Below are 21,754 nucleotides of genomic sequence, written 5' to 3'. Positions count from 1 at the left end.
ACTGGAAATATGTCCATAGGACATGAATGCCCCGCCGAGGGTATATTAGTAATGCAACATGAAAATTTGTATTAGTGTATGAAATTTGGTCAGAATAATCTTGAATAGTGATGCAGTTGAATAGCTTACTTCAGTATGTATCATCATATGAAGTTTCACATTTCTTTAAAGTGAGGTCAAGGTCAAAGGAAATGCCAAAGTCAAAAACTGTTGATGCAGTTGAAAAGCTCTCATCAGTATGTATCAGCATATGAAGTTGAAAAAAATTATTATCAATGGTTTCTTTAAATCTGACTTAGACATTTTTGATAAAAGTGAGGTCAAGGTCAAATGAAAGGTCAAGGTCAAAAATGTTGATGCAGTTGAATTGCTTACATCAATATGTATCAGCATATGAGGTTTGACAATTTGGGAAAAGTGAGTCAAGGTAAAAAATGTTGATGCAGTTGAATATCTCTATCAATATGTATCAACATATGAAGTTTGATAAAAATATCTTGAATGATTTCTTTAAAACTGTGCTAAACACAATTTGGTAAAAGTGAGGTCAAAGGTCAAATGAAAGGTCAAAGTCAAAATTGTTGAAACAGTTGAATTGCTAACATCAGTATGTATCAGCATATGAAAGTTTACACTGATTTAGGAAAAGTGAGGTCAAGGTCAAAAATGGTGATGCAGTTGAATAGCTCTCATCAGTATGTATCAACATGTGAAGTTTGATAACACCATCTTGAATGGTATGTTTAAAACTGAGCTAAACACTAATTTAAGAAAAGGGAGGTCAAGGTCAAAGAAAAAGTCAAGGTCAAAAATGGTGATGCAGTTGAAAAGCTCTTATCAGTATGTATCAACATGTGAAGTTTGATAACACTATCTTTAATGGTATGTTTAAAACTGAGCTAAACAATTTTTAAGAAAAGTGAGGTCAAGGTCAAAGGAAAGGTCAAGGTCAAAAATGTTGATGCAGTTGCATAGCTCTTATCATTATCTATAAGCATATGAAGTTTGATGAAAATATCTTGGGTAGTTTCTTTGAAACTGAGCTTCGAAATGAGCTAAATGCAAAGTGTGACAGAAGGACGGACATGACAAACACTATATGCCCCGGCCATATTCATGGTCGGGCATAAATATTAAGTGGGAAAGACTGAGAGAAAAAGGAACAGACATATGGAGAGGAAACCCATAGTTCTCTGTAGTGGAGAATATAAAAAAATCCATTTCCAAATATCACATGCCAAGTTCCTAGTCTTAATTCTATTGACTATTCCTTTTTTAAAGTTTTGGTTGTCTCCACTATCAGAACGACCACAAATAATAAAGACGAATAAAAATCAACTACAATTAGACAACTTTATTCACATAAAACATGTGATCATTCATACACATTCATTTGGCATAAAATCATCTGCAAAAAATCAATATCTATACATTCAATATGCACCCATTTTCACGCTAAAACTTGTACCAATTTAACATACCTGAAACATCTAGAAGACCATTTTATATTTTTATAGAATTATAAAGCATTTTATGTAGAATTTAAATTGTACATTATATACAATGTACGTAGATCCTAGTTTGAAAATATACTCAGTAATTCAGACCACATTAAGTTGGCATAAGATAAATCCCATAATAATATGCCTGAGAAAAGAAAACAATATAAACTAAATGAAATATATTACAAGTTGTATCTATAATATTAATTTTAAATTTTGAATAAAATTCACTTATCAGTAAATGTACATTAGTCTCTGCAAAAGTCTTGACTTCATTTCAAATTTGTACACTACATACATACTGACAATGTATCATATACCATTCCATACACACTTCAAAGTTAAAAAAAAAAAAAAAGACAACCACTTACAAGTAGGTAAGCACTTGACCAAACAAAAAAATAATATATTCCATAGAATTCCAAACAAGATCACAAAATGATGCAACCAGTTATCATTTTCACCATTTGTCTATACTTCCCACACACATATAGCATTCTTATGTTGTTACGTATCAAATACCGGTATGCAGTTACAGCTGGCATGGAAATATGCATGCACACGTATCAAACAAAAACTCTTCATTTGAAGATGAAATAGATATTATGCTTCAAGCATTCTTTCAGATAAACAGATAAATAATGGCATTCTTTATTAATACCCATTTTAAAAGCTTTCCTGTCACTTGAGAATAAAACTGTTTAATTCTCTACAGTTTGTCGTCAAGAGAAAAACATTTTATATCACGAGTACAGTGGACCTTCAGATATCCGGACGCCAGATATCCGGATGCTTCAGTATGCGGACGATTTTTCATCAGAACGGAATTTTTTAATGTTATTTTGTCTTGTTTAATTGGTGATTCAGATATCCGGACGCTTCACATATCCGGACAAATTGACTAGGAACCAAAGCGTCCAGATAAATGAGGCTCCACTGTACATGTCACATGTACATGTCATTCATTGACAGTAAGCATTGATTAAGTTTGTTTTTTTAAGTAAAATATCTTCATAAAACATTCTAGCCATTTGATTTAATTAATAAAAAAAAAAAACAACACCTGAAACTGCGATAAAGTTGAAACTTCACTTATTAAAGAGAAAAAAATTCTAAAACCTAAGATGCATGGCCAGAATGTTAAAATATTTTATTTGTTAATTTAACATTCTGTTTTAAAAGTGTTATTCAACCAAAAAAAGTGATATTAAAAGAATGTTAAGATTCTCATTTCACGGTAAATATCTTTTTGAACAAATAAATAGTCAAAATTATAATAAATTTTCCTATCAACTGCAAAATACATGTATTGTCAAAATAAAACTTGTAAAGTGACTAAAACTTCATAAAGGAAAGTCTTTGGAGTAAAAAAATAACCACACTGTCAAAGACATTTCATCACAAAATAAAAAAAAAAAAATGTTTGATACAATAATAAAATGTTTTTTTGTATATAATATGAAGTACAATGTGACAGACAAAATTCGAAATGATAAATAAACCCCTGGATTGCGATCAGAGTCCTGTGGCGAAGCGCTTCGTCCACTGGCGAGCCACTCGATCGTGTTCAGTTCTATTCTGAGTGTATTGTGTAGCGATGCTTCCGACCAATGGATCGGCGGGGTTACAGTCCGTGAGAAGTGAACAAATTGACAACAACACTTTGGAGATAGTCAAAGCAGGGCTCCAATTGTCCTTTAGAATATCCAAACAAATCACTCCTTGGCTGTTGATATTGCAGTGGTAAATTCGAGTGCGAAATGTCACCTGAAAAACGTAATGAATGGAGTTTATATATGAATGAAAAATTAATTAAGTGGAAAGCACATGCTGTATTTTCTCATCAAGCAAACTGCGATCCTTTGATAAGGACAATGTTTTGAGTTTGGGTGGAACACATATATTTTGTTTGTACAATGCACTGGATTCTGCATGGAGGGATTTTTAATTACTCATTGATTTAATTATAAACGGAGATGATTACAGGTACATGCTTTAAGTCTTAAAAAGGTCCCTATAAAAATAGTTTAACATCTCAAAAATAATTAGATTTCTTTTATTAGACAAATCTTTCTTTGATACAGTGACAGGTTAGTAGCTAAGTTTATGTCATCCTAAGGATCAAATGGCCTTGTAGTTTCCTAATAAACCTGCAGTGAAAGCTACAGTTTCTCATTCAGGAGCAGTCAAGCTTGAAGATTTCTTTCCCCTACTAATTTTATTAAACAGGTGTTGAGGCAAAATCAACCATACAACAGGGAAAAAAACCTTCAGATTAGGTTTTTAAACTGAGCAGACTGAAATTTTTTGCAACAAAGTTGAGAACAATGTTGTCGGTGTTTTGAACATATAGACTGATCATGTTTATATAATAGTGTTGCATTATGCATGTACTATGCCTAAATAGTAGGCAGGGTTTGACACATGGTGCACGAGCCGGAGGCGAGTGCACTATGTGTCAAACCCTGCCTACTATTTAGGCATAGTACATGCATAATGCAACACTATTGTTATTATTATGCTGACTGTTGTAATTATTTATGCGGCAATCTATTTGACTTTTTCCTGAAAATATCGGTGCTTAAACAGCGCACCTGCAAGAACTAATTCAAAATATTCATGCTAAAATTGTTTGCATGCTTAGTTATTTTGGTTACTAGTATTTTCTCTAAATAAGTCGGGATTTTCTGTCCCAAAGCAACACATCTTTATTTTCTGTTTTGTTCGTAAGCCTTATTTGTTTGCAGACGTCGATTCTCATTGATAATTTTCTTTTACATCCTTCAATCAAGCGTCATATAAAAAAGCGTTTTAATGACCCTATAAAATCAGTTCATCTAACGATCTGTATGTAATTAGTTTGAAAGTTTGTTGTACACATTAATCTAAAGTTCCTTAGAATAATATAACTGTTTTCAAATAATATTTGTCTATTTTCTCCTTCTTGTGTCAATTGTATAAATTAAGTTTATATATTTAATAAAATAATTCTAATCAGTGATCGTCTCTATGGCGTAATCGATATGGCATCGGACTCACAATCTCATGGTCGTGAGTTCGATCCCCGGCATGTGCATGGAAGAATTTTATTCAGTAAATAAAGCCGTGCACTATTTCGGCATAGTATGCTTACGCTATATAAATCCTTAGACCACTATGCGAGAATAGTAGGGTATGGGTTATATAGAGACAAACTGACAGGAAGCATAATAATTGATAATATCGCTCAATCTGTGTACACAAACAATGACAACAATGTCATACCTGCATTAAGTGCATATTAAATGTAGCAAACATATCTACATGACACACGCTATCTCGTTACATCTCTTTTTCAAATCTCCTGTATTTTTTTTTTTTTTTTTTACATTTCTTTTAAACATGACGAAAAAAATTGATAAATCAGTGCAAAAGAATATGAGTATCAATTCATTTTTTATCATCAAAAGAGATAAAAGATCTTGTATGGTAATTGACATTTCAGTACAAGCTGTTGTATACATGATTGTGAAAGTTCATCTACCAGTCAAACAGATTGACACTTAGGGACATAATGTATGAAACAAAATAATTCAAAACTCAGTTTGGAGCTGTGCTTAAATCCAATAAATTATCACTAAAAATAAACTGTACACAGTACACATACACTTATCATGCTCTTATATTAACACTTTCATCTATCTTTAATGAATCCAGTCAATTTACACATACTGCTGTTTGTTCTAATAACATCTTTCTACAAATAACAAATTGTGCACAAAGCCAAGGAACTGGAGCTGAATACAGTTAGACAAATCTACAGCATGCCTCAAAAGCAAGTAATGAGGTTAGCTGGATTGATTTTAGCTCATAGCGTATTCCTACTTGATACTGCCATGAAATCTTCCCAGCAAACCTCTGACAGTGAAACACATCCTTCATTGGATTTCCTATTTCCTTCCTTGAGAGATATCTCACTTTTCCCACATCCCCAACTCCCTATATTCTACTTCAATTGCCATCTCTGACTAATAATGTTTTAAATTCTTACAAAAAATACCATTTCATGAATTACCGGTACTTTCTTTCTGCTGTTCATGCCTTAAAAAAATTATATGTGCATGATTTGTTGTCATTTCTTTTATATAAAGATAAGAGTGCTATTATAATTATTATTAGTACCGTTTTTCTTTTTTTTTTTGGTTTGTATATTGATTTAAATGCCTAAATGAACATATTATTTAAGACATCACTCTCATGCATATGATGTGAAGTTTGATATTTTAAAAAGTAAGCTAAAAATATTTAAGTTTTAATTGAATTATCATTTTTTTTTTTTTTTTGCATTGCACTTTGTCATAAATTTACAACTAATTTTCAAAGCACACTTATGCATGTTCATCAATTTTTATAATTCCTGGCATTTATAGAACAGTGCAATAAAAAAATGTTTCTATATATAGTGTTTTTAATATATTCGATCAGTGCTTACTATCAATTCAAGATATATTACTGTAGTAAGCGGCGACTCACACAAATTGTTCTGACGAAAATAGTTTCATCATGATAAGTAGATACAACTTTATTGTTCATGATAAGAATAATGCTGTGTATGTCATACGTAAAAGAAACCAAAATTAACGTAAATTTTTTCTCCAAAGATCACTTTCCCCCCGAAATGCAAATAAAAAATATTAATATTCCTACGTTCGCTCCCTCCTCTCTCCTCAGCTTTTTTTGTAACATGTTTGTTAATAGAGAATATCTAGGTCATTTTTCGATTGATATTTTTTTACCGATGAATTGATTATACTATATCAACAACTGTATTAAGTTCATGGTAATTGCATGTTCATTAATTATCATGTAGTTTCCTCTTAGAGAAAAAAAATTAATCATTTGCGTGTGTGTATTATTAAATGACGGAATTTTCAATCCCTGGCCAGATTCTGCTCGTGTGTAGACTGTGTAAAACTGTAGGGAGCGTAGTTATAAAATGTGTAGCAAAACCCGAACCGGGTCGGAGATTTCTAAACTGAAAACCGAGTTCGTGTTGAAGTTCAGCATATTATTAATATTTTATATAGAATTTGAATTATATAAGTAAGTTCCGTGACGAATACCGTAGTATATTTAAAAAAAAAGGTTTTCAGTTTAGAATTTCTCGGCCCGGCCCTGATTTTCCTAACACATTTTAAACACACTTTGTTGCAGATGCTAGTTGTTAGAACAAAATATACTGAGTAGTTCAGCAGGGATTGTATAATTTTCATTAATCAGAATTCGTATTCATATGATCTAATTAAGAAAAAAAGTTTTGTCTGCCATCGTAACTTCTCGGCAAAACAAGACGTGTTTCTCCGAGGTCGCTAGATGCGTTTGACAAATCGCATGTGTGTAGACCAAGGCTAACTGGTCTTGCGGACACACGTATGTGTACTGTTTGTTATGAGACTGGGTGACCATAATGCTACGGACTCACAAAATTTACACCAGTTCCACAACTAGACAGCGCAGTTTATTTTTTTATAAAAGTCATTAAACACTGTTAAACATATTAAATTCAAAAGTCGAATATCTTTGGATATGGGGTAACCCATATCTATTCTTGTTAAACATGGTAGAGCCAAAAGCAGAATAAACATATTCTGACCATGCAATTATCCTGTCTGTTGCATCAACATGCAATTTCTTTCTACTCAGTTACATCCTAGTACACATTATCAGGTAAATTTTATTGAAAAAGATAAACCATGTTCATTATGTTCATGATAATGCCCTACTCTAACATTAGAACTGCTGACTCATGCAGGGACATGAAATTCTAATTTTGGAAAATTGAAGCATCATTCCGCACCATGGACATAGTTTGTTTGCAAAATCTACAGAGGAGTGAAGATTTTACAAGATCAGGCCATTCATTTTCACTATATGATCAACTGAGCCCATCCAACTCCAGTGCCCCCAATATTGAGGCCATGAATTTCAAAATTTGGGTATATCTAGTGCTCAATCTTTATTATAATCATCACAACAATTTGATTACTTTATATCCATGCAGAAGTAAAGGAAAAGCTCTTTAAAGACTAAATCTGGAAGGTTTTACCCCAACCCTTAGCCCCGGGGAAGGGGGGTATCTTGAAATTCGCAATTTAAATGATACAGTATAAGCTAATAATTGGTTCATCTATCAAAGATTATTTTCAAAAGTTTATGACTGATGCACAACAGATAATTAATGACAAAAACAGAGAGCAGTTGTTTACCTGAGTGATTCAGGTGAATTCGTAAAAGGATGTCACATACTGTGGTGTAAACAATAGTTTGTTTGTTTTTTCATTTACCATTGTATGAAAACTTGGCTAAGCACAGCAAAGAGAGCATCCTTGTAGAAAAAGATGATGCAAAATCATCAAAATAAACTTTTATTTACAAATTTTAACCATTCCACTCAGAAAACAGTTTTTAAAATTCATGAAAATTAATAACCATGATAAAACAATAAAGAACATGCATGTTTGATGATTAAGCCCATTGTTCATTTGCAACTGATTACCATCATTCCCGCTGATTAATGTTTCTCTAGGTTAGATGAGTTGCCAAGTCTAGTTTAAATACAACATGCAATCTGTCCTGTCATGCTTCTTAATTCATTGACAACAAATAAAACCTGTACCTTTGGTGGCTTAAATGGATAATCTGCTGAGAAGTGAATGTCCAGAAAGAAGACCCCACCCTCATACACTGACCCCGGGGGTCCTAAAATGGTGGACACCCACTCGTACATATTGTCTCCCTTTGGACCAGCACTGTAAGATAATAAAACACGTCAAGTTATATCTTAATCCCCTATACAACAAGTATATACTGACAAAAAGTCAGAGATACTCAAGCTGTAGAAAATCAACTAAGAAAAGTCATTAATATCCTAAAATGGTATAATGTGGGCTATTGAGTTCAATCTTCTATTGAATTATATACATGTACATGAAACAAAATTCATATAATGAAGTTAATTAGAATAAATATAATTTATCGTACTATACGATGAATTTACGTTACTCACTTTCAGGAATATTTTATAGAGTATAGTAGACGTTTCTTGAATTAATAAAATATTTTTTATGTAGACATTTCATATACTTCAAACTATACGCTTTTTTAATTTTGCTTAATGACGTACATAAAAACATGTTATAAACATCAATCTAAATAGCTTGTTGCAAGTCGGAAGAAAAGTTTTTCAAAGTGGAAGGGGGGGGGGGGGGGGCTCAGGGCTCCAAAAAGCCACGTAATTACCGGTATACGGGTACATCTAACTGTGCGGCATGTACAGTACATATTCCGTTCGAATCCAAAAGAAGTTATTTAGGTTCCGTTACCAAAGCTGAAGAAAGTACGATTTTTTAAAATAAAAAAAAAACGTATGAGGGAGAAATTAACATTAATTTTGCGCTATTATTTTACTGTCACTCAAAGTGCACATCATTTTCAGGCCCGTTATAGGCAATTTCAGTTTGGGGGTACAGCCATACATTTTTTTGCTACGCATTGTAAAACTTTGACAGATAATAATGTATCTTAGTGTAGTCTACTTGTGAAGTTATGCCAAGTTATATTGAAATCAGACCAACACTGCGAGAATAAGCGTTTCGAAAATTTGTTAAGAGAAGGACAATTAGAAATGGGGTAACCTGCGTCACCTTTCAGAGTAACCAGTGGACTCGTCCAAAGATGCTTTGTCGGCGACTGTAAAAAGTACCTGAGATTCCTACGCAAATGAAAGCGCGAAATCTCTGTATAGAAACTGTTGCAGCTGCGACGCTTCACTCATTGTTCATACGCTGTAGAATGGGACTTTTAACACTTAATATTTTTTAATATACAGACGTTTTCAACATATGCTTCATTTTTGTTTCTAGAAATATGTTTATCTACAAATATAATATAATTTCGTGTTTTTAAACTGAGTAAATCGATGACCTAGCATCGTTTTAGATAACTCAAGCCCCTCTAGGGCTTGAGTAAAAATAATCAAAGTTTTATATCTTCAATCAAACTTAATCCTGAAGTGTGTAGCAGTGAAGGGTCTAATTCACAAAAGTACTTTAATGTACTACTTGTATTGTACAAGCTATTTGGGTCATCATTATGGGGCCACTTTGCTCACTTCTTTTACAGTCATACAATCAAAATTCAAACAAAGCCATGAAAGATAATTACATAGATTTTACGGCCAGGTAACCCATCAAAATTGAATCAAAGACTTTATATCAATTTTAATGTTAGATAACTGTATGTGCAGCAGATATACATGCTTCTATAAATATAACTACTGCACAAATGCCCATAGAATTAGAAAGGAGAATTAACCTTGAAAAAAATCAATAGAGCCATATGTAGAGAGAAGCATTAATATTCAACAGCATTCACTACATCCACATTAGAACAGTCTGTCATGAAAATACTGAATATAAATAAGGTTATTCATATAGTGTACATATCAACTGGGATATTTCCTCTGGTACTTCAAAATCATTTAAAATAAAATTTAACTCACCTACAGTTGGGAGGTGGGTCAATTGTAATCTCTGCTAATTCTTTTTGAATTCTGAAAGATACCAAAGATATAATACAATCATGCATGTATTAATTAAGAAGATGACAAATGTGCTGAATAAATATAATATTGTAAATTCATGAATTCAAAAAATTCATTATACCTAATCCCTGAAAAATCAATATGCAGTCTCATGAACAAATTTGCCTGAGTGACTGAATCAAATGAGCTGGAAATCTTACAATTTCAAGTTAAATTTCAAATTTTTCTTACTACATGTACTAATATTGAAATTTTCATCAGTTTTAAAGCATATTTTGTTTCAGAAAACATAGTGCACAAGCATGCCTATCTTGTATTGAGTACTTGCTGTGTATATACATTAAAATCTCAGGTAGGCAAGTTTGTGCTCTATAGCTATGTTACCAACTGAACTGAAAAGCATTTACAAAATTTCACCAGAATTGAGAAAATTTGGAAAAATGTTCTTCTTTGTCACCCTGTTGTGGCCTATATACTTATACATGTAAGATCTGAATCAAATTAGAATCAGCTAGGCTATATCTGACCTTTACCCAATCTTGTCCTTTAAAATTCAACATAATTTACTGTCGTATCTATACAAACGACTACTATAATTGTTACTGCTGCCCCCTGTAATTGCCCTACATTGTAATTTATTATAGGATTAAACGTTCTTTTTGAAAAATTTATCGATGTGTAAACTCTTGACATTTTACTCACAAACTAAATAAAAGTGCGAAGCACTTTTATGTTAAGTTTGTGAAAAATGTCAAGGTTTACACATCGATAAATTTTTCAAAAAGAACTTTAATTCTTATAATTCCAATATCGAATTTTTAAAAATATTTAAATTATTTCTCTTTGAGGCATCCATACAATCAGTTATTTCTGGACGGCGTAGGAATACATTTTACCGTAAAGGAACGAATCGAGATGAATTCGATAGAGTTCAACTTAAATTGTCAAAACAATCGATAAATAAACTTATAACAACTAATCGAATGTTGTTTAAGTCAACAAATATCGTAATTACGAGCTTTTTCAGAATAGTTCGTCTTTGACCATGGCCATGTTGACATAAACAACAACTCTCATAGCGAAAGTTGCAGACCGACGACGCCTTCAATTTGCACTTGTTTATTCAAATATTGAGGAACAATATAGAAAGTAAATATGAATTTGATGCTAATAGGGCAAGAGTTTGAGGTACGTTTCTTTTCTCTGTCAAAACGATACAGACTGAGCTTATTTTCTACGTATGAACGTTGAGACAGCGATTTTTAAAATTCACACTCATGATCGGACAGTGACATAAACATTTTCACGGCGTCCATCAGTTAGGCAGTGTAGTATGTTGCCAGTTTTGTTTAAGCCCTAATTAAATTTAAAGTTTCTTGTATTCATTATTTAGCCAGAACAGACCCAGAAATAACTGCTTTCATTGTTTATGTTTATACGATAACCTAGTAGTGTCATCAAGAAAGTAGTTCTGATTGAAAGAATTTATCGATGTGTAAAAATTTTCTGGAACGTGTTCTCGTCCAATCAAAACACAGGAAATCAATACATAAAATGAAGATTGGAATTATTTACATTTGAAAAATCCAAACTCTTACTGATTACTGCCTTCTCAAAGAGAAAATGCAAATAATTTTCTTCCTCCCTCCTTGCAAAATCAAGGGAACATGAAATCTTTTTTTGTCCAGTTGTCTGTTCATCCATATATGGCATATAGTGTCTGTCTATCACAGAAACTTTAAACAAGGTCATAAGCTTTGAATGAGAGAAGGCTTTCATATTCACACCATTATTACCTGTGTCAAAACTTATGGTTTATGACCTCATAACTTAATTTAACACAATATTTAATATTACTCCAATAAAGAACTTTTTTTTTAAATACAGGGTCCGACACTCGTCAAAATTTGGTCTCGCCATTTGGGCAACCTTGGTATGATCACAGGTTGCCCGAATGAATTTCAGGTCGTCCAAATAATATATCAAAGGGAACAAAACTCAATGTGCAATTGTTTAATATTTGTTTAGATAATTAACAGAAGTTGTGTTTCTTCAATTTTGTATTAAAAAATGTAAACCAGACATTTTTGGAATGTCAAGATGTCTTCCAGTATTTTATCAAACAAAAATATAAGCAGAATGATGATTGATCAGACATGCAGAATGCAAAAGTTTGTAGTTGAAAACATTCATTTTCACTTACCATGAAGCCCTATATAAAGGGGTTCAAATAACCCTGGACTGAATTGACCAGGTGTGATATTACAGTGGACACCTAACTTGGCTGTCTAGCAGCAGAAAACGATCATCTGTCTGATCAGATGATCAGAAAGTTGTAGGGGAAATGCAAGATGTTACAATGATGATAATTACTCTTTATATTTAAGGTGATTGTTGACATATTTTATATCTCAAATAAAACTTTAGTAAAGACTTTTGGTAAAAATTGCATCAGCTGATTGATCGAACACGGCTGCTATTTGAACATGTTGAAAGGGTTGGTTTTGTTACAGGAAAATATGTTTTCAAAGCCTTATGAAGTTTATTTTAAAATATTAAAGACCATTATTAAATATTCCCAACTTGTCCTAGGTCGTCATTTGGGCGAGCCAGACTAAAAATCAGGTCGTCCGAAATCATTTCTGGATGGAAATGACGAGGTGACGAGCGCGAATGTCGAACCCTGAAATATGATGGACAGAATTGAGAAAAAGTAGTTAAAATATGACTGCTCCCCAATAATAAGAGTTTGACCCTGAAAGAAGGAGACCACAATTCTTTGATATTGCTTGTTACATTTCATTTGTAAGATCTTACAAGTTTAAAACTGCTCCTTTTATTTAAATTTCAAACATCTCTGAAGAACACCCCGACACATTAATTGTTATGCATGTCTACAGCCAAATTGAAAGTTAATTATAAGTGTTATTCACTTACACTAATAAGTACATGTGTATGTTCTATATATGACATTTAATTGGAAGAAAACAGTGTGTTCTTCAAAAATTATAAGCTTTAAATCTTATAACATTTTTGCAAAATTAATAATGTTCCCAACTTTTCAAGCATTCCTGTGTGCTTTAATCAGGATAAATAGCTAGGTATATAAACATACAAGTTCAACATTTATAATGGCATTCAGCATGTTCAGGTAGGATATAATCGTGTGCTGGATAGAAGGGTTTAAAAAACTTCTATGACGTCACCCATAGTTATTAGTCTAGGTTTATTTTACCGATTCAACCAGCACTAGTTGGATATTTGAAGATCCAACTGGCCATCGGTTGGATATTCAAAATATCCAACCGATGGCCATCAGTTGGATATTCAAAATATCCAACTGCCTATCGGTTGGATATTTAAATACCCAACTGAGGTGCATAAAACATAAAACAGTGAACAAAAGAGATAAAAACAATTTTAAAATGTATTTCCAATGCATGTGAAAAATAAAATAATTACTCCAAATTTGCCATACTATTAGAATTAATTTCCAGTGCACACGGAATAACCGTTCTAACTTCACATTTATCACATTTATTGAGTTTCAAATGCACTTCCAATGCTCACAGAAATAACAATTCATCCGAATTTTGCACACTTTTAGAAATATTTTCAATCTTAAATCTTTGAATCATCACTATTTAACACATAAACACATTTTCACCTTGAATCTTAAGGATATCCGATCCTCAGCCAGGAATGATAACTCCAAAAATCAATATTAAATTTGAAATGCATCAGAACGAAGCTTGAAAATGATTTTTTTTCATGCAACAATTTTCATTTTATTCACCTTTATAAGATTCAATGTTTTTTGGAAGTCTTAGAAAAGGTCTTATAAAAGTTGATATGTGTACTCCATAAAAGGGGGAAAAATAATACAGTTTTAGAGAAATAAGATTTTCTTGAATCCAGGCTTAGATACCAATGATTATTAGCATGTTATGAAATTCGAAGTGATTTGTGGTGTCTTGCAATGATAGCAAAGGCCTTTTACACGATATACTATTAGAATATATGACGGAAATAGCAGACAAAAAATACCAAATAAGTATAAAAATCATGACAATTTCTCCGAATGCCTGGATACCTATCATTTTTAAACCTAAAATATAATTGTTGATCAATTTGCAATTAAAAAATTCATTGAAGATATTCCAATTTGCTTTCTCTGCAAAAATATTGGAGATTTGGCAATTTTCCCTATATAGTATGATTAACTGTAATCTTTAACTCTAAAGAAATACTGTGGACAAATTTACATAACTTTGTGGATTCAGAGATACTTTTATGAGTATTTTTGATTACTTAACTGCTAATTTTATAAACCTGAGGATCGGACTACCTTAAACGGGTCCTTCGGATGAGACCTTGAAAACCGAGGTCCTGTGTCAGCAGCAGGCATTGGCATGATAAAGACCCCTCACTGCTCAATGGCCCTAAGTGCCGAGTAAAGGTCAAAATTTGAAGCCCTTCACCGACAAACGGTGACGTCTCCATATGAGTGAAAAATTCTCGAGAGGGACATTAAACAATATACAATCAATCAATCATTGAATCTTAAACTGCATCACTTCGTATTGCTAAATATTATTTCAGGGTCCGTTAAGATTCATCTCTGTTTCATTCTTTTCCAGCGTACTTCCCAAAAGAACTTAAATAATTGACAGCCCATCTATTTTTCGACATCATTTTGATTGCAGATCTTGATATGGAATTTCTTACAGCAGGTTCAGCATAACACTGCCAATCTTTTTATCTGTTTAAGCACTATTACAAGTACAGTGTATTGTCCGAATGGAACTCCATAAGAATTCAACGCTTTTCCTCAACAAACCATCATCTTATGATATGTAATGACAAATTCCCAACCTTTTATGAAAATTCTGTAGTTTTCTTCAGTTTTCAGGTCAAAAGTATTCAAAACACTATCTGAACCTCTCTAATTTACATTGGATTAAAAAATATTCTTCGTCTGATTTCATGACTGTTCAGTACAATGAAAAAGGTTAAAATGAAATCAGCACCATGTAGTTTCATGCTCACTAGTCCATGAATAAAAAAGGTGTTGATTAGGCTATTGTTTTGTGTCACGGTTGGATATTTGAATGGGCTACATCCTATTGTATTACAGCAAGTTGGATATTTGAATGGGTAACTGTTTCTTTTGGGCCCAAAGTAGGGAATTTTTTTAACACAAATAACTCGAAGTGTTGAATAGTTTAGAGAAAATTTGCATCCCCTCCTTATTGGGCCTTTGTCCTCGGAGAGAGTGTTTTCTCTAAACTATTCAACACCATCTCGTTATTTATCCCTTACATAGTAATATGAAGAAAAACTGTTTGAAAACCAATCATTTTTTTGTTGTTTGATTGTTGTTTGTAGAACAAGTAACCAACAAACAAACAAACCAAAAAATGTTTATAAACTGACACCTTTTATAACCTTACTTTATCTTAGCATAATGTTTACTCAGACACTTATATAAAGATCTGAATTAGTTAAACTAGTTTTTGTGATTATTGCTTGTGAATTACAATTGTGGCAATTTCAAAATACCTTAATAATACCACACTTCATAAAACTGATAGTTGTTATTTAGCATTAATGCGTGTGTCAATGCTAATTTAAGTAACACTGCTAATTAATCACGTACACCATACCTGCTTGTATTAAGTTAAACATAGACATGATATACTGTACAGTACGAATTAAATGTTGTACATAAATGATGTATAGTTATACATTACACTAACAAAATGGATCAAAAAAAAAATAATATAAAGTCAAACTAATAAAAAAAGGTCTGTAAGTACTTAAAAAAGACACAATTTTAAGTTACATGAAGCAATGAAAACCAGAGAATTTTTGCCCTGGCTCTGATAGTGATAACTGCCTTAATAGTAATATATCCCGTTGATTTCAGGGCCATATAACCGGTTGTTCACATTATGACTGAAAGACCTGCATATCACTCACTGCAAGACTGTTTAGAGATTTTTTTCTGTAAATTTATGCAAAACTCGTCTACTGTGACCCCATCACACAACTGCAAGATTTGAACAAAATTGACTCTACACTACAGTACCTGAGGTTGCTTCTATAATAAAGTTTAATACTATAATAATGACTTATTCTTGAGAAGAATTTTTAATTAATAGATTTTCTCGATATTATTCCTATAAATGTAAAACTTTGATCTCTCATTATGGCCCTGCCCTTGCCCATGAGGTCATGATTTGAACAAATTTGAATCTACAAGATGTACATGTGGTAAAATTCTCTGTTATCCTTGGACTTTCAGTAAGGTGTCGTATTCTCGACATTACATAATAAGCGTACTTATTGCGAAATTTACACAGCCTTTCAAACACTGTAAAATATATTACATGGGATAGAAATTTTGGCCAATGTCAACAAGACAGTGTAGCAATGATCCAATGGCAGCATTTCTTATGGCAAAGAGGTGGGGCTTAATTAAGTCGTCTTATCGTTGTCAACAACTATTTAAAGTTGCTATTGTTATTAATTTCTTTTAAACCAATGAGAATCTTTTCGCCATTTGAAAGACATTATTTACGTATTCCGCAGCATTGAGAATGGCATGCCTTACTGAAAGTCCAAGGATGACAAAGAATTGTACTAAATTGTGATGAAACTTTCATGTAAGTTGCATCTTTTCAGGTACAATGATTATTGAGTCGCACGCATGGTGCAGAGGTTAGAGTGTCTGCTCTAGAGTCGTCAAGTACGGAGTAACAAGTTGCAGGATTGAATCCTACTGTGGGACGTGGACACCGGTCCTTGGGATGAGACCTATAAACTAAAGTCCAGTGTCCAAGTAGGTGCTGGCACTAAAAAGATCCCTCACTGCTCAATGGCCCTGAGTGCGGAGTGTAGGACAAAATTTGCAGCTCTCCACCAGCAAAGTGATGGCATCTCCATATGAATGAACAGTTCTCGAGAGGGTCTGGGATGTTAAGAAGCATACAAACAAACAAACAAAACAAAGATTATTGAGAAGAGTTAAAATCTTCAAAGGATCGAACATTCAAATTTTCACCAATTCTGTACACTGTATTATCTCTCCTTGAATGAGGGCATATGGTCCCTTGAAACCCCTCCATTAACCCTGTCTGACATATCTGACGTTTTCCAGGCTTTTTGACTTTTTTGACGTCAGAAGCCGCACCATTATGAAAACTAGCAATCTCTAACCAGAGCAGATTTTCAATTTGCAAACTGAATTAAATACCAAACTTAAAATTTATCAGTAGCACAATGCTAGTAGTACTCACTGATATCAATGAAAAGAAAGTGTCACACCATTATGATATTTGGATGCAGGTTTTGTCGAATTTTAAAATGCATGAAATGAAAACAAAACTCAGCGCTCTGATAAAATGTTTTCATTGGACTGTATATTTTATAAATAGACCATAAAACTATGCTTGTGAGAACTAAAGGCATTGTACTGATGATAAGTTGTGAAGTCATCATTTAATTCAAATCCCAAGATTTAATAATTAACCCGAGAATGCTACCTTCAGGTGGAGGCGGCGAATTTCAGTTTTCGTAATGGCACTGGTTTTGACATTTTCCTGGCATGTAAAATACCAAAATCGTAAAAAGAGCCTGGAAAATGTTAGATTTTTTGGACTACATAACCCTAGATTGCTTTGTGGCAAGTCTGAAATTGGTCATTGAGAAAAACTTGAAAATACCAGTAAAGGGCTTAAACTTACACCATAGTGTACTCGGCACTCCGTGCCATTGAGCAGTGAGGGTTCAATAATATTGTGCCAATTTAATGGCTACAATGATAGGATGCCTCCATTTATTAGACTTTGTCCAAATGACATGCAACATTCACTCCAAAGTGCTGCAGTGCTTGGTTAAGGAACAGTTGTTACCTATTTCTTTTTATCAACTAAGATCAGTAACAGCCATAATTGGCACACACCCTCCGATCAGAAAATTAAATTTTTTTTTTTAAATTTTCCAAATGTATTATCTTTTCAACTGATCATAACATTATGTTAATGCAATGTTATTTGACATTAGCATGCCTTTGCATACATGACCAAAAAAAACTCAAGAAAGCATCACCAACACATTAAGACTCACTGACACAATAAATCCATGCATATTTTGATCAATTTAGTGAAATATAATTCAGAAGCTGATATGGTCAAGTACTCGGATCTTATTCATCATATCCCATTATTCATCCTGAAAGCATACACAGCTTCAACATGACCACCATACCCTGCATAATTTGCATATGCTGGTTACACCTGCAAATTTTTTTTTTTCAACCATCTCTTTTTAATTCATCTTTATTCCATTGGTTTTGGTGAAATTTTATTCTAAAACTATTCCATTTTATTTTGTACTACTGACACCTGTTTTACTCTTAAATGACCAGTCCCTGCCAAATTTAGGAAATCCCCATGAAGTTTAGTGTATTTAACTTCTTCTGGCATGTATTTGACCTTTTGACCTTTCCACCGTTAAAAAACATTGACCATTTTCTTGTTAATCATAGAGTTTAAACCAGCATTCTGCGTGTTAAAATGATGCTTAGCATTCAGAGATTCATTACATAACCAAAATAAACAATAAAGTGTGACCGATTTTAAGAACCATGACAAAATATCTTATATGCAAATGAGGTACATTTCTCAGAGGCCTTGTCATAAGAGCACTTAATATCATCGTTTCTCTTCAGTCAAACCTGCACTATCAATACTTAAATAATAAATACCGGGATCATGATATTACAGGAAGTTTATATTACCTCTTCATGCTTGTTCCTGTGGGTTTAAAGCTTTTCGAAGCAGGCTTGGGGGCAGGGGCGGGGGGCTCCAATACAACTGAAGTGCTGGGTCCATTCGCTTCCGCGGGGCTATCAGGCCCTGAGTTTTGGGTTCCATCATTTTGTCCCCCTCGGGACCGTCTACCCCTGCCCCTGCCACTTCCCCTGTCTGAAGACATTCCTGGCTGTCAGAAGATCAAACGACACGATAATTGGATCAATGTGTTCCTATTGATTTTCATCAACATTGTGAAATTATGGCCTCATTATTGGGAAAAAAATATTAATCGGCATGACAGTAAACTATTAATTATACTTCTTTAAGGACAGAATCGGCTTGTTTGCATCAAAAAGTCACAGAGTGATTAGAACAATATAAGCAAGCGCTTGTTACTCATGAATAGCGGACTCCGTGACCGATCATTGTAACAAAGGCTTTAATTTCACAAGCAAAATACTCCATTGTATACTTCATTGAGTAATTCAAAAATTTGTAGGTATATTCTTCAAGATATTACTTACCTATTTACAAGAAAATCGATGAGAAATAATCCAATAACCACAGAAAAATCTAAGGAAAATATTAGTTTATCTGCAACATTAAAAACGTGCGATTTGCCGATGAATAGATGATTCTGTTTACCTCCCTTGTTGAGATTTTTACCTTGGAAATAAAAATAAACAATAGTAAGCATAGATTTGATTACAACAGAAGTTATCAGTGGTTAAGATTAATTAACTTGATTCTAAATTGTGTTTATTCATGATCAGGATCGACAAACTTCACCAATATAAATCTGAATACTTTAGAAACGATAGGGAGGTAAATCGAACAGCCAAGATCTTAAGCAATGATTAGATTCGCGTACTTTATGTATAGTGTACACAGGGAAAACTAACACAGAAGTTATAACACATTACAACGACCCCAGGAAATATTTTTAATTGACTTATTTTTAATTAGATTTTTATTATATCAAATGAGTTGATTTAAAGAACATACACAAAAAAATGAACAATAAGGTATTTGCATGATTTGGAGCCAGCTGGTCTCCACAAAATCAAGACTACATGTAGTTCAAAACACTCCCTCTAGGCCAAAGATAGGTTTTATTTATTATTTTTTTTCGCTCAAAAAAAAAAAAAAAATAAAAAATAAAATAATAATACAAAATTATGTAAATTTCTTCATATTAATTTTTCAAATTAGGAAAGAAAAATCAATAGGCCTATGAATTTCATTTAAAATCTCCGGCAAAGTCAGTCGAAGAAATGCATGATGTACTTTTAATAAATTAATATGAATTACATATATTTTGATATATCATGAATGTCAATTTGTATTTTGAATTATGCAATGTCAATTGCAGATGTTTGGGAGTCGGGCGGGTCGGACCCCCTTGAGATTTTTAGTAACTGAAATTGCATATATATATATAGCAAATCTCTTAGGCATTTAAAAGTATATAGCAAAATACATGCAACTAAAAATGACAACCCCACCGAAAACAGAAAACATATAGAAAAGTCAGCTGTCTTAATACCCCCCTAAGCACCCATGAAGTTAATTATTACCTTTCTTGTATTTCTCATCCCCCCCCCCCCCAAAAAAAAATATTGCACCCGCGCATGAATGTGATCTAGATGTGAATGTCTAATACATGTGATTTAAAGATAAATACTTATTTGAACCTTCAGAATTGATACCGTTATGCGGCAAATATATATGTTACAACGTTTAAGAGATCACATTACTTTAAACTTACTATATTTGATTGGTCAAGAGCAATGCCTTAATTCCGAAGCAGAAATATCGTTAAAAACTTGAATTGAGCTCATTTACCTTTGCCAATAATAAATTACGTTAAAAAACTTTTTAGAAGCTATCTTACCAAGTTCTTTTTCGAGTAAAGTCCATGTGTTTGTGTGAAAAATGTGTTTCATCGAAGAGATAATAATTAAAAAAACTCAGTTATTATTTTGATATAGTACTTTGACATGAAACATCATTATACGATGGTGCCTTATTGTGATGCTAATCCTACATTGTATGAAAACAAGATGTGTTCGTGAAACACTCGGATGCCCCCGTATGGCAACATAGCGAAGGTTAAGCTTTCTCAAATGCAGATCAAATATGTTGGTACCTTAAGTAAGGTTTTTCCACAAGAAATACAAATGTGAAATATAAAACCCTAGCTTCACCTGTTCAAAGGTTATGACCAAGGTTAACGTTTTTAAAGGTAGAACAAACTCCGGGATCAAGATCACAGGGTCAAGGTTGTTGGTTTCTAAAGAAAGGCCTTGTTTCAAAGATTATATGGGAAGTATGAAAGCGCTGACCCTTACCGTTCAAAAGTTATGCAAGGCTAAAGTTTGTAAAAAGAAGTCAAACTCCAAGGTCAAGGTCATAGGGTTAAAATCTTTGATATCCAATGAGAGATCTTGTCACAAGGATTACATATGTGAAGCATAAAAGCATTAGCCCTTACCGTTCAAAAGTTAAATGCAAAGTTTGTAAAGAGTAGGTCAAACTCCAAGGACAAGGTAAAGGGTCAAAGTTGTTGATATACAATGAAAGGTCTTCTCACAAGAATTACATATGTGAAGTATGAAAGCCCTAGCCCTTACTGTTCAAAAGTTATAGCCAAAGTTAAAGTTTTTCTCGTAAGTACGGAAATGTCCAAGGTCAAGGTCAAAAGGTCAAAATTGTTGGTTTCAAATGAAAGGCCACAAAAAATTGATATTTGAAATATGAAATTCCTAGTATCTACCGTTTAAAAATTAGGGCCAAAGTAAAAGTTTTGATATTTTGTGTAAAAATGGGTCAAACTCCAAGGTCAAGGTCAA

At 33.0% G+C, this 21,754-nt stretch overlaps 1 protein-coding gene across 2 annotated transcripts; it reads right to left on the bottom strand.

Annotated features, from left to right (window-relative positions):
- Nucleotides 1-1,339: 1,339 nt before the first annotated feature.
- On the bottom strand, nt 1,340-19,545 carry LOC134256153 (ubiquitin-conjugating enzyme E2 E1-like). Of its 2 annotated transcripts, XR_009989669.1 has the most exons (6): nt 19,427-19,545; nt 18,887-19,089; nt 10,042-10,092; nt 8,158-8,290; nt 2,452-3,269; nt 1,340-2,262 (listed from the first exon to the last, which is right to left on the bottom strand). XR_009989669.1 is itself a non-coding variant. In XM_062738772.1 (5 exons), exons 2-5 carry the CDS (start codon nt 19,081-19,083, stop codon nt 3,018-3,020), a joined length of 633 nt encoding a protein of 210 aa, XP_062594756.1. In that variant the 5' UTR covers nt 19,084-19,089; nt 19,427-19,545; the 3' UTR covers nt 1,340-3,017. The 2 variants fall into 2 exon arrangements, 1 of the variants encoding a protein (XP_062594756.1); XM_062738772.1 differs by having other exon boundaries at nt 1,340-3,269.
- Between the last annotated feature and the right edge of the window lie 2,209 nt (nt 19,546-21,754).

Source organism: Saccostrea cucullata, unplaced genomic scaffold (assembly GCF_032062105.1).
Source record: "Saccostrea cucullata isolate Sc308-1 unplaced genomic scaffold, CSIRO_AGI_Scuc_v1 ctg204, whole genome shotgun sequence".
NCBI classification, from domain to species: domain Eukaryota; kingdom Metazoa; phylum Mollusca; class Bivalvia; order Ostreida; family Ostreidae; genus Saccostrea; species Saccostrea cuccullata.
This window is presented reverse-complemented; position numbering and strand designations above follow the sequence as displayed.